This window comes from Argiope bruennichi, chromosome 2, assembly GCF_947563725.1.
Source record: "Argiope bruennichi chromosome 2, qqArgBrue1.1, whole genome shotgun sequence".
NCBI classification, from domain to species: domain Eukaryota; kingdom Metazoa; phylum Arthropoda; class Arachnida; order Araneae; family Araneidae; genus Argiope; species Argiope bruennichi.
This window is the reverse complement of record NC_079152.1, coordinates 58677978-58691150: the sequence shown is the minus strand read 5'-3', so window position 1 is coordinate 58691150 and position 13173 is coordinate 58677978. Positions and strand designations below refer to the sequence as shown.

Sequence of the window (13173 nt, the reverse complement as noted above, 5' to 3'; positions counted from 1 at the left end):
ATAACATTTTATTAAAAATGTGGAATTTTTTCATATACAATACAATATTAATTCAAAAAATACGTATTGAAATTATTATTATTGACCCAATAAATTCTATGAATAGTATGAATGTCAAGAGCTTACCTCTCCCTTTTCCGGTTATACGATATAGCAATCCAAATTTCTACTCGTTGAAACAATTGACAGAATACTTTTTTTCCTCACAAATTATATTTTTATTTTTCAGTCTCCATTAATAACAAGCTCGTTGCCATGACTCACGTATGATACTCGAACCATCTATATAATTAAATGACTTTTTCGATGGGACTATCTATCTGATGATCGTCTAATTAGAAAAGCAATTTGTTACAATAATCATGAATCACAAGCGAGTCGTGGCAGTCAGCATGTTAAAAAAAATTACTTTAAAAACGCCATGGCAAAAAATTTAAGATTGGATAACTCACTGTATAAAAATTGCTCCCATTCTCGACATCAGATTGCCAGAGTAGTCAGTGTTAGTTCCATTTCTATACCTGGGTTTAAATTACAGTTAGAGGGAGATAACATTCAAAGTATAGAAATATTGTTATACGGCGTAAATCGAAGAGATTGTTGTGTGACTACCCGTGCATAATTCCATAAGTGAGAAACTTCAAGAAATGGTTTGGCAGCAAGCATATTATTTTTTAGATTGGCAACATTCAGGCGATAATCATAACAAAAATTCGCACGTTTTCTCTGAAAACTACTGCAAAGAAATTGCTGAATACGCAAGTAAAAACAAAAGAAAAAAATTCATATTATTTGTGTTTTACTCTTAGAAGAAAGTATTTAATATCTTTTTCAGATGGCTATATAAAATAATGTGCTAAAACCAATCGTTCAAATATTTTCTATCTGTATTTATTCTCAAATCTTTTAAACCATTGAATTTTTCTTCAATTTGTATTGCGGATCTAGTGTGGAAAACCGCTATTTAACCTTGTTTTTTTCTTCTTTATATTATTACTCATTAATTGCATTTATTAAAAATAAAATTTTAAAACGGAAACGAATCATTTTCAGTTTGTTTTTAATTTATGTGAAATAAATACTTTCAAATATAATGCCGCGACTGCTAAGGTTTTTCGAATTTCAATTTGTATGCATTAGGCTGGTTCGAAAAATGTGAAAAGTCGTTCATTTACGCAAGTATTGTTTTTTTTGGGGGGGGGGCGATCCTAGTTGTGACATTCAATTCGACTGCCAAGCTCTGCTGGAGAACTCATCAGGTTGGCGATTTCGAAAGCAGTAAATGATTTTTCACTCACCTGTGATTCATATTTAAGTGCCCTGAAGATATAAAATGAAAAGCATTTTATAGTTTTTTTCAATTCAATAATTCTCATAAAATACTGTAATTTTCAAAATATATTGCTGATTTTGTCCAGTATTTTGCATGATATAGATATATGATCTTATGAAACGTTTTTATATTTGATAAATAAAATATAAATTTTTATCTCTCTAATCATTAGATTTCAAAGTTTTTAGAATATATATATAAAAAAATCTTTGTAAATCGGTGTCAAATAACAGAAGTGTTTTCTAATTGTACTATATCAACATACAAAGAATTCTTATCATTTTAGTTTATAAAGCCGATATCATTTATCAACAATAGTATTGTCTTCAATATTCTCATTTACTCTTAATTAGAAAGTCAAAATATTAATGAAATTTGAATGACAAAACTTCATTTTATTACTATCTCAACTTTGTAATGCTAACATTCTTCCTTGCTGTTCTGGATTAATGTCCATTACCAGCAGGTGTAAGCTCTTTTATTTATTTGTTTTGCTTTAAAAAAATTTTACAAATAATTCCGCATTTTTCATCACTTTTTTTTATGTAGGTAATATATTTTTAAAAAAAACACCTGAGTTATTTTTCTATGACATTTTATAAAATTTGCTATTTTTCTCTTCAGAACATGAAGATAATATGACCATTTTTTGGCAAATTTTGTAAGTTCATTCTTATTTTGTTTCCAGAAATATTTTTTTAAGAAGTGGAAAGCAAAAAGTTTCGTTTATTTTATTTATCATGTTATTACTTGAATAATATTTAGGGCTTTTTTTTTTCAATTAAGATCAAATTTAAGTTTTTAAATACAATTTTTCATTAAAGAATATAAAAGGCTTGCTTCTAAGGAAATGTACTAGCCTGATAATAATTGTAGACAAATTTTCTTTGTGCAAGATCAGTTGACTTTGTTTACTTGAATTGTCAATTTATGAAGTAATGGTGGTTTGTGCAGAACTATAGCAATCCATTAAATTATTTTTTATTTAATTTACTTGATTACATACTTTTCCATTGAAAATTGGAGGTTCTGTGCTTACTTTCTCACTTCAAAAGTTCAATAATTGGCAAAAATTTATTTATTTATTTATTTATTTATTTTTTTGAAGATAATGCAAAAAATAAATCAACAAGCAAGAGAAATGCAATTTAGAGTTGGTTATTAGACAGCCCATGAAAGCTGACTGCATGCACTATTAATTGATTCATTTGAAGACCAAAAGCAATCCTGAGTTAGAGTTATCCAAATTGTAGTTTAATCAATTTAGCTTCAAATATAGGCAACTGATCTTTTTATTATTATTATTCCCATCCAAATTTTGCCTTCATTCTCTCCATGTTTTTAATCCCTCCTCTGCTCTTTCCTGCTTTTTCTTATTAGCTGTTTATGAATTTCAGTTTCATTTCTTATTGTTGCAATAGAAACATACTTAGTTTATTGAATATTTATTTATATTAGATTAGAAAAAAGAGAAATTTTCTGCTAATTAGAAGAAATTTTTTTAAAGGATGAAACAATTATTATATGTAAAAAAACTATAATTATTGCAGATTTTCAAAAAAAAATGTTGTTGTTTTTTTCAGCTTTCTCTGAATAAAAAATAGAATTAAAAAATACAAGTTGTTTTATGCCATACTTGGATATTAGATAAATGATTTTATGCCATATATCTAAAGTCATCTGAGGCAATAAAATTTAATACAATTGAAAATTTTATTGCTATATTTATTCAACTTGCTTAGTTATGTGGCTGTAATGTAAAAAATACTTTATTATGTTTTTCATGTAGATAATGCACAGAATGTTAATACTGTGAATGATTTATGCCTTTTTGAAAAAATAAAAAAAAAAGCACAAAAATTCTGAAAAACATTTTAAAAACGTATTAAATATAATAAAGCTTGGCTATATTTAATATATTTCATTTTCAAAATTTCATATTTGGCTTTAAATTTCAAAAATTTAGGATGCTCATTAGAGCCATATTAAATCATCTAGAGGCTCTTAGACAATTGAAATCTCAGATTACCCTCCACTCCTTTTAAAACTAAGATATTTTTTTATCGGTTTTAATTTAATCTATATAAGCAGTTTTAAGTAACAAATACTGACAAACTGAAATAGGAAAACATTTGATTGTAAGAGTGCTGCCTTTAATATCTCGTCTGTAAAAAAAATTTAATTAAAACTTTTGTGTAATTTTCTAGAAGCAAGTTTAAATAAACATTTTTAACATATTCGAATTTTATTTAATTATAGGATTGAACAATTTTTTAATTATAGAGCAATATATTATAAAATTTACAGAACATAATTAACTAGGAATGTTATTAAAATTATATTCCATAATTTAAGGTATACATAGATAAATTCAAGTTTATAGCCTTTATATATTCAATAAAAATACAAATTTAAATTATTCTGGAAAAATTGCAGAAAAAAAAAATCTTGGTGCATTTCAAATGTATGAGACCTGTAGGCAGTTGCCTATGTAATAATCTAACCTTGTAGGTAAAATAACATTTTTTTAAACATGTGCTTATTTATAAATATTTTCTTTATAATTGCTTTGTTAATTTCTGATGACAAATTTGCATTACTGTAAAGCATGTATCTGCCTTATATTATTAAGCGTAATAGTAATTGCAGAGTGAACTATACTATATTGTGGTTATTACATCTTATACTTTGAAAAATTTGGAAAACATGGGAAATAATGATATTCACCTATTATCTCTAAAAATATAAATTGAAACAAAACCTGATTTAAGGACTTGTTAAGGTAAATTCTGAAAATTGTGGTTAAATGCAGGGAGCATTCTCGATGTAGAAATAAAATTTCATATTTTTACTTTGTAACTTTATTTTGCTTCATGTATTTTGGCTGTTATATAGCTAACTGAAACAAGATTAATAATATTTGTATAGTTATTGTATCATCTAAATTTATATTTTATTAAGAAAGTTTTTGGTGAATTCAATTGTTGAAAATATATGTAAGTTTCTCTTGATTTTTAAAGCATTTTATAATTTGTGTTTTTTAAAGGATCATGACACGTTGGGCCAGAGTTGGGAATAGTCAAAAACACAAGAAACTACCAGAAGATGCAACACCTTGGGAAGAATTTTGGCCGAATCAAAATCGAAATTCTACTAATAATGCAAATGAGACCAAAGTTAAGAGTGGACGGATGGAAAAAAGAAAACTGAAACAAGAGAAAAAGTTTGATGGAAAAAGAAAAAAATTTGAAAACCCAGAAAATAAAAATAATTCAAAATTTAAGAATATAGAACAAGAGAAAGGTGAATGTATTCAATCTTCATCCAAATTTTCTTCAAAAGAAATAAATGAAGGGCATTTAAGTACTGAGGCTGGTACTGAGCTTCAAAGATTGTCAAAGAAACAGTTAAAGAAAGAAAGAAAGAAAGCAAAATTAGAGCAATTAAAAAATATAGAATCAAATGATAATAATGTTTCAAATAATGTTGAAAGTACAGAAGTATCTCAGACTGATGACAAATCACCAAACGTGAAAGATTTCCTAGGTAAAAAGAAGCTTTTTATGAAAAAGCTTGAGAAAAAAAGGAAAGAAAATGGGATCTTACTTCTTCCTGCAAAAATAGAACGCAAGTTATATATTATTAAAAGAAGGTTGAGAGAAAAGGGTTTGCCCCCAGCAGCAATAAAAGATATTGCTAGGAAAGAGAGGAGGAAAGAAGAATTGAAATTTCGAAGATCAATGAGCACAAAGGTATGTAATAATACAAAGTTTAAAATTTATCTTCTCAGAATTTCTGTAGATTTGCTTTTTTTATTTATTATAATTCTGAAACCAAATTCATAGCTTTCAGAAATTTTAAAAGCAGCTAAAAATAATATCAATATTATTGTGTAACAGTAATAGTGATGTAAGTAAAGGAATGCTAGAAATTTCTATTCAAAGATAGCCTTTTCTTAGTTATTACTTGAAAATTTAAATTTCAAAACATTTAACAAAATATTGAACATTTTGTTTGAATAAATTATCTAGAAAGCTAGGTGAATGTGAATATTAAGCATATCTATATGTATTTGATGATTACATTGTTTGCTGTCAGCATGTGCAGTCTAAAAAGTGTATGACTGTTGAGAAGGGAGATGGCAATTTTCTTTTCCTTCAGATATCTCCCATCATAAAAGCAAATATTTGATTTAATTTAATTATAGTTTTAAACTTCCTATTCACAACATGTTTTTAATTATTAAAATCTTTTGGCACATAGAATTTGATGAATGAATAAGAAAATGAAGTATTAATAACTGAAAAGAAATTCAGTTAAATATAATTAGTTAGATTATTTTAATGAAATCTTTTAAATCCCAAAATTTTCTTATAACATTTGTGATATTTTTAAAATCTCAAAACATCAACTATGTGATTCTTTTAGGTGAACTCTGATAAAATCATGTCAAATTGTAACAACAACCTTTGTCATTAATCTAGAGATGAATTTTGTCACTAATCTGTTAGTGCTAACATTTAAGTCTGATAAAAGTTGGAGTCTTATAACTTAAGAGTACCACTATGCATATACATAACTAATGAATGTTCTTATACAAACTGAAAATTATCAATATATCATTAAAAATTATTAAAGTAGAATTTCAATATTTTTTTATTCACTGTTAGATTATAATAAAATAGGAAATACTATTTTTTCATACACTATTTTGAAAATCATGGAATTTGGTACAAGTAAGTAGTCAAGTTACAGACATAATTTATATCTAAATTAAGGTGACCATTCGTACTGATTTTACCAGTACAGTACTGGTTTTCAGGGCATAAGTCCTGGTTAGTCATTAAACAAAACCAGTACACGAAAAGTACTGGTTTTAGATTACAAAACATTAAAATAAAAAAAGTAATAAAATAAAAATAATAAAATTAGAACTGGCAACCCTGATAATTCCATGTGATATCGTCAGGTGTCGCATGAGCAGGGCCGCCACGAGATAGGTGGATTGAAATTTTTAAAGCCTTTAAAGAAAATGATGTGTCCAATAATATTGGCAAATTGGTAGAGTATTGCCTCTGTATGCCAGGAACTAATGCACCGACCGAACGGGATTTTTCTTCATTAAACAACATCTGGACTAGCGAGAAAACCCAATTGAAAGTGGAAACTTTGAAATCCTTGTTGATTGTCCAAAATAATTTAAATGCAACCTGTATGGAATTCTATGAAAATATACAGTAAAACAAAAATTTGTTAAAAGCAATTCATTCCTCAGAAAAATATAAAAAAACAAACTAAATTAAATAACTCCTTATGTTTTATTATATTAGGTATGACTTATCATGTTATGTTATGTTTATTATGTTTTATTTTTATATTGTAAAATCATATTTTAGTTTTCACATTTCTTGTGTTTAAATAAACGCAACATTTTTTGATATCTAAAAGTTTTTTATTTACTTAGGTATACAGATTGGCCGTTGGGTGAATTTTTGATAAAAATTTATAAAATTTGGGCGTAGCTGGTCAAAATTCCTGTTGTCCTGGTTTCAGGTTAAAAAAAAATGGTCACCTTAATCTAAATTAGAAAAATATATTTCAGTTAATGCTGCCTTTCTTCTGATGCCATTAGTTCTTTTTATGTTCAGACTTATATTGTAAAAAAATAATAATAATAGATAGTTGTATGTATATGGATAAACATATCATATGTATGTGATGCTGTTTTTCTTTAAAGAATTGTCTTTTTAAAAATGCCAATTTAATGTCATTCAAATTTTGACAGTTATTTTATTTTATTTATTTTTTCTTTAATTTTCAATTCTGTAGATTATTGATCAGTTAGATTAAGTTAAGTTCATTGTTGTACTGGAATTCAATTCTTTTTCATTGTTTCACTCAGTATCTAATATTTGCCCCCACCATTAAAAGCAATAAAAGAAGGTTATGTAGTTTACATTAGTACAGTACAATTAGAAATAAAGATGAAGTTGCTAATTTTTTTTAATAGCAGTTTGATGTCAGTGACATGAGTTCATTAGGTTGGTTTATATGCATAATGTTATATATATATGCAAGGGTTTCAAAATAACATGATTTTAATGTCTGCCACAATTTTATAGTCAAAATCATATAGATATATATAGAAGATTTAATTGAAATAGAACGATTATTCCTAGTAAATGAGCCTATTACTAAAGGATAGTAATAATAAAATAAAATATTTGATCCAATAAAATGGGAATAATGCATTTATGGTATTTTAAAAAATTTAATTTATTGTAATGAATTTTATAGAGATATATATTTTGAAAATGCAATCATATCCAACATTTAGTAAGAAAAATTATATTACACATAGAAATCTTAATCATCTTAAAATATCATTTATATGTTAGAACTGCATTTCTATTATTTGCTCATGCTACAAAATTATAATTTTTCTTATATTTATTTAGCCATGCTTCAACTGTCGACAAATAGGTCACCTTCTTGCTGAATGCCCCATGCCATTGGGTAACTCAAATCAAGAAACTGGTATTTGTTTCAAATGTGGATCAGCTGAGCATACATCTTATAAGTGTCCAGAAAAAATTGAAGGTATGTAACATTTTCTGTTATAGGTATCACCAAAATATTAGTGTGTATTTTTTTATTAAAATCATTATATTTCAATTCAAAACATTCTTTTATTCCTTTATATTTTATTATTTTTTTACATTACTTATTGTATTAAAAATGAAAAAAGGATCCTCTGTCTCTTAATTAAAAATTTCCAATTTCAATGTTTCTACAAAACGGTTGTTTGAATTCAACCATAAATGTTATTGTACAATGTATTCCTTTCTAAAAAATTCTTTAGTTAACTTTTTCCTTATGGACTGCACTCTGAAAATTATTCAGAATTACATTCTTTGATTAACTCTAAGTGATCTATAATCATTTCATTCACTCATCATACTGCATCACGAAATATTTGATATGTGAATTTCATTCTTAAAAAATGGAAAATAAGCATATTTTGTTTTTTATGAAGTTGCAAGGGATTATAAATTTTACCTAGCTAAATAAAATTTAAGATATATATATATATATATTGTCCTGGGACTTTCTCTAATGATTGTATTCCCTAAAGGTTAGTATGCAAAAAGATGAGTGGTTGTTATGGCTCCTAAACTCACAAATAATGTCAGTTCACTCTATTGCTGAATGTCCTTTCAGCTTTCTCTCTCTCTCTTTTCAAATCCAAGAATGAACAACTTAAGGAAAACTATCGGTTGAGACAAAACATTTCATTCTGAGAAAACTTCTCCTTTGCTTTGTATTACTTCCAAAAATTAACCTTTCTAAGCATGGTCTTATAAATAAATTCTGATTCTGCATTTAATAATCTCAAAATGCTTTTTAAAAGTTGTTTTTTTTATATACGATGATGGTTTGCATGCTAGTATTTATTGCAAGAAAATGTTTTAAAAATTTGTATTAAACTTTTCTCCCTATATAAAAAGATAAATTAAAACCATCGTGTTTTTATTCAATTCATTATATTGAATTTATTTTAAACTTTACTTTTTATGTGTTTAGCATGATTTTTTCCAAAATTTTCTTTATATATTGATACATTTTCAATAGCTACAATGTGACAATTACAACACCTATTACTTTATAAAATTATTCCTATTACTTTATTACTCTTATTATTTTATAATTGATTTAAAGACTCAAAAGCTATGATTCAATTTCTAAGCTAGTTAAGCATTATTTTTATAGCTTTCATTATTTAAAAATATTACTAATGTAAAAAGTTAATATGTATTGCATTATTTGTAGGTTATCCACTTGCAAAATGTTTTGTTTGTAAAGAACAAGGTCATATAAGCAAAGACTGCCCAAAAAATGACCATGGTGTTTATATTAAAGGTGAATGCTCTTTTTAATTTTTATTTTATATACATATAAGCTTACTATAAGAGATGGTTATTTACTTTTATTAAATTTAACATTCTAAAACAGGAGGCAAATGCAGTTTATGTGGAAATGTTAATCATTTGAAGAAAGATTGCCCAACTTTAAAGAAAAGAAATGGTAAGTTAAATTTTAAACAATTTTATCTGTAATTTCCAATGAAAATTGCTCATATATTCAGTGCTTCAGTCTTTGCAACATGAAAACATCATTAATTGAATAATACCAGACTAAAATTTTGGATCTTTACCTAACATTAAATTACTTATTTTTTATTTTAAATTCAATAATCACCATAATTACATTAACTTGTTTAATAATACAGCTGTGAGAATTTAATTTAAAAAAAAAATGTCAAGTATCCCACATATTTGACATAGATGGATCAGTCTTCTTTATCTTACATTCTTAATATAAATTTTAGCTTTTAACTAACTTATATAACTTAACTGGTAGCTTATGTATACTGTTACCTTTATCATAAACTAAAATAAGTAGCATTATAAGATTTACGTATATATTATATCTTAAAGATTAATTAAATTTCAAATATTGTGAAATAATCTACTTCAAAAAAGCCTAATTAAATGTTAAGGCTTAATTAAATTTCAAATATTATGAAATGACCTACTTCAAAATAGCCATATTGTTTTGTTTTAAATTTACAAGATTCTAATTTTTTTATGATGAAATATATTTGCATAAAAGAAAATTTTGCAGTATATTGTTATCAAAATGACTTCTTAAGGCCTTTTATTAAAATGTACCAAATAAAAGTTGAAACAAATATTTTTTTTTTACCTGTGCATATATTTCAAAATATTAAATAGTTTTGAAAAATAATTAATACCCTTGTACATTATCTTAATATCTGGCTGCTGAACAAGCAACATCACATATCTCTGTTTTTAAAATGTTGTAGAAAGAAGAAACTCGAAGCATTAGTATCATATTCATATCAAATATGAAAAAGAAACAAACAAAATGTTAGAACTACTTGCTTGACAAAAAATCCAGTTTCTTTTTTATATTGTAAAATTGAGATAGATGATATTGTTTGCTTGTTTAATGACAAATACATTAGAATACTTTGTCTTAGTAATTAAATAGCATCAAATTAAGACCTTCATAGAAAATTATATATTTCTATACAGTAGACTAAATAAAGAAAGCATATTAGTTAAAATATATTCCTTGAAAATTAATTTCTACCAGTATAGAAAATTTTAAAAATAATGTTTTAGAAGTTCTATTTTATAACTTCTTTAAGTAAAAGAAATTAATATTACCAATTGATGCTATAATAATACCAGTGTTGAAAATTAGTAGTTTTCCTCCAGTTTTAAAGATTTAATTAACAATTGCATTAGAGCTAGTTTTTTTCAGCTCACAATTCAGTGTTATGACTAACTACCAAAATAAAGAAAATTTTCTCTCTAGTTTTAATGAAATATCAAACAAACACTATTCTAAACATTCTATAGTAGGATTGATAAATTTCCCTTAAATTCCAAATTATCAATTAAATATTAAATACTTATATAATTAACCTTAAAAACTTAAACATAACTTTAAAAAATTACTGATAAATGTGAGAAACCAGAAGTAACATTTTTCTTATGAAGTGTCAATAATATGTATAAAATGTTATGTAGTATATAATTATAGCAGCAATCCTACTTAAAAATGTATACATTTATTACATGACAGTTGTGTGTATTATTGTTTATGTTCCTAAAAAATTTTCTATGCTTGGTATATGCCTTCATCAAATATTTTAAAGATTTAATCTCACCAGTCTAAAATATTTTAATTAATAGAAAAAATAATTGATTTTCTAACAGTCATCAGAAATTGAACTATGGATTCTATAAAATTCATAGTGTTGCTGTAGCTATATAGAATTGACATCCCATTGCTTATATTGGTGACTATAAAGAAGCAAAGATGTCACTACTATAAAAAAGGAAGACTGAATTCGTTTACATAAATAAATTAAGGGGGAAAAAAACATTGCTCATGTCATTTCAATCTAACACAATGCTTAGATTGTAAATAGGCAGATTAGATGGCCTGTGGCTGTATAATTCTGTCTAATTTAAATATTTTATATCAGTTTCTCTAGAAATGAATCCATGTGGCTATATAAAGCTAGCCACTTGACTTGCTTTATTGTGCCAGCCTCTTTTTGCCTTTAGAATGATGTGCAGATTGTCCTCGACTGCTGTGTAAAATGGGCCTATTTACATTAAATATTCTCTCACTGATATGATACAAAAGTTTAGAGGGGGGGGAGAATAAGGTATCATCCTTATTATCTGATTATGGTTCAAAATTATAAGTCCACCCTAAAATAATCTTTGTGTAACTTCAACACAAGATGCAAATATAACTAAGCTAAAAATTAGTAAATATCCAATATAGATGACAGCTGAATAAACTGTGTTTAAGTTTTAATAAAAAACTATGTATGCAATATAATTTATGAAATATTTATTATAATAAACAGTACGCATATTGAACATTTAAAACAAACTTATAAAAACAAATTATCTTTTTGTATAACAAAGCTGATGATATTGGTGATCAGTGAATTGTTTTCCAAAAGCAAAACTCTTTACAATAGTACAGTAAATCTGATACTGATGCCTTATGTTGCACAGTGATTTTTGAATTGTAAACATTCATTATCCATTGCATATCCAACAAACCCTCTCTGAAAATGGTATTGGAATATTTTCTTAATTAGTATGAAATTGGATGTGTGGTTTATTTTTTAGATGAAGAATCAGATATCACAGCTTATACTATTAATGAAGAAAAAAGTGTTGATGCAGAAATTATACCTACAGACGATACAAGGACTGATGTGAAAGAAACTATAAAGAAAAGAAAGAAGGCTAAACTTGTAAAATTTTAATGTACATATTTCTACAGCAGTAAATAAAACAAATGTATTTTATTGTATTTATTAATTATCTTACTTTTTGTTTTCATTATGAACTGAGATAATTATGATCAGTCTCCAAAATAGACTTTTTGAATTTTTCATAAGTCTATTATTTACTATTGCCATCACATATCAAACAAACGAAACTGCTAATGATTAAAGTGTAAAATTTTACTGTACTGAATCTCCAGATCTCAAAGTAATTTAAACTGAAGTATAAAAAGTTGCCAGCACATGAAAGCTAAGTCAATATATAATCTGTGCTAAAAATTTATATGCTTGAAATTTGTTTCCCCTATAAAGATGGTGCAAAATGTTCTGTTTTTATATAAGTGTTTAGAGATTTTAAAGTTCATAACATGTCATCACAGTTCTATTACAAATTTACAGAAGCCTTTAATGTACTAAATATATTAAGTAATGCTAGTTAATTATAACCAATGCATAAATATGGAAGATTTTTTTATGCAAGCCACATTTCAATCACATGGCAAATAATTCTGAAAAAAGAAACGGTAAATTTTGATAGTAAAATTTGATTAACAAAGGGTAAATCAATACTTAATATTTTCCTAAACCTTCATATATATATATATATATAAATGAACTTCTCTATTGCTCAGTTGGTAGAAACATAATCAGAATGTTAAATTTTTTACTATTGAAAGCTTGATAATTTTGACTACTTCAAACTAAAATATTAGATTTCTCAATACTATCCAAATTAATTTCTATTCTGGTTTTCTTTGTCTAATAACATTTTAAATGTTGCCATTAAGCTCTTGTCAAACTATTTTTCTTAAAAATTTGATTTTTATTATTGTAATTTCTAATTTTATGAAAATTACAATTATATATATATATATATTAAGAATATTTAACTTTTTTTTTCTTTAAAAGTCTTATTTTTAACTTCCTATTTCAT

General features: G+C 25.6%; 1 protein-coding gene across 3 annotated transcripts; it reads left to right on the top strand.

The window, feature by feature from the left end:
* Positions 1-628: 628 nt before the first annotated feature.
* Positions 629-12265, top strand: LOC129962019 (zinc finger CCHC domain-containing protein 9-like). 3 transcript variants are annotated; one of them, XM_056075681.1, is made up of 6 exons: positions 629-762; positions 4380-5085; positions 7792-7933; positions 9164-9253; positions 9347-9418; positions 12079-12265. In XM_056075681.1, the coding sequence occupies exons 2-6, from the start codon at positions 4384-4386 to the stop codon at positions 12216-12218; spliced, it is 1146 nt and encodes a 381-aa protein (XP_055931656.1). In that variant the 5' UTR covers positions 629-762; positions 4380-4383; the 3' UTR covers positions 12219-12265. The 3 variants fall into 3 exon arrangements, with proteins under 3 accessions (XP_055931656.1, XP_055931657.1, XP_055931658.1); XM_056075682.1 differs by having other exon boundaries at positions 692-815; XM_056075683.1 differs by lacking the exon at positions 629-762 and adding an exon at positions 1063-1278.
* Positions 12266-13173: the final 908 nt, after the last annotated feature.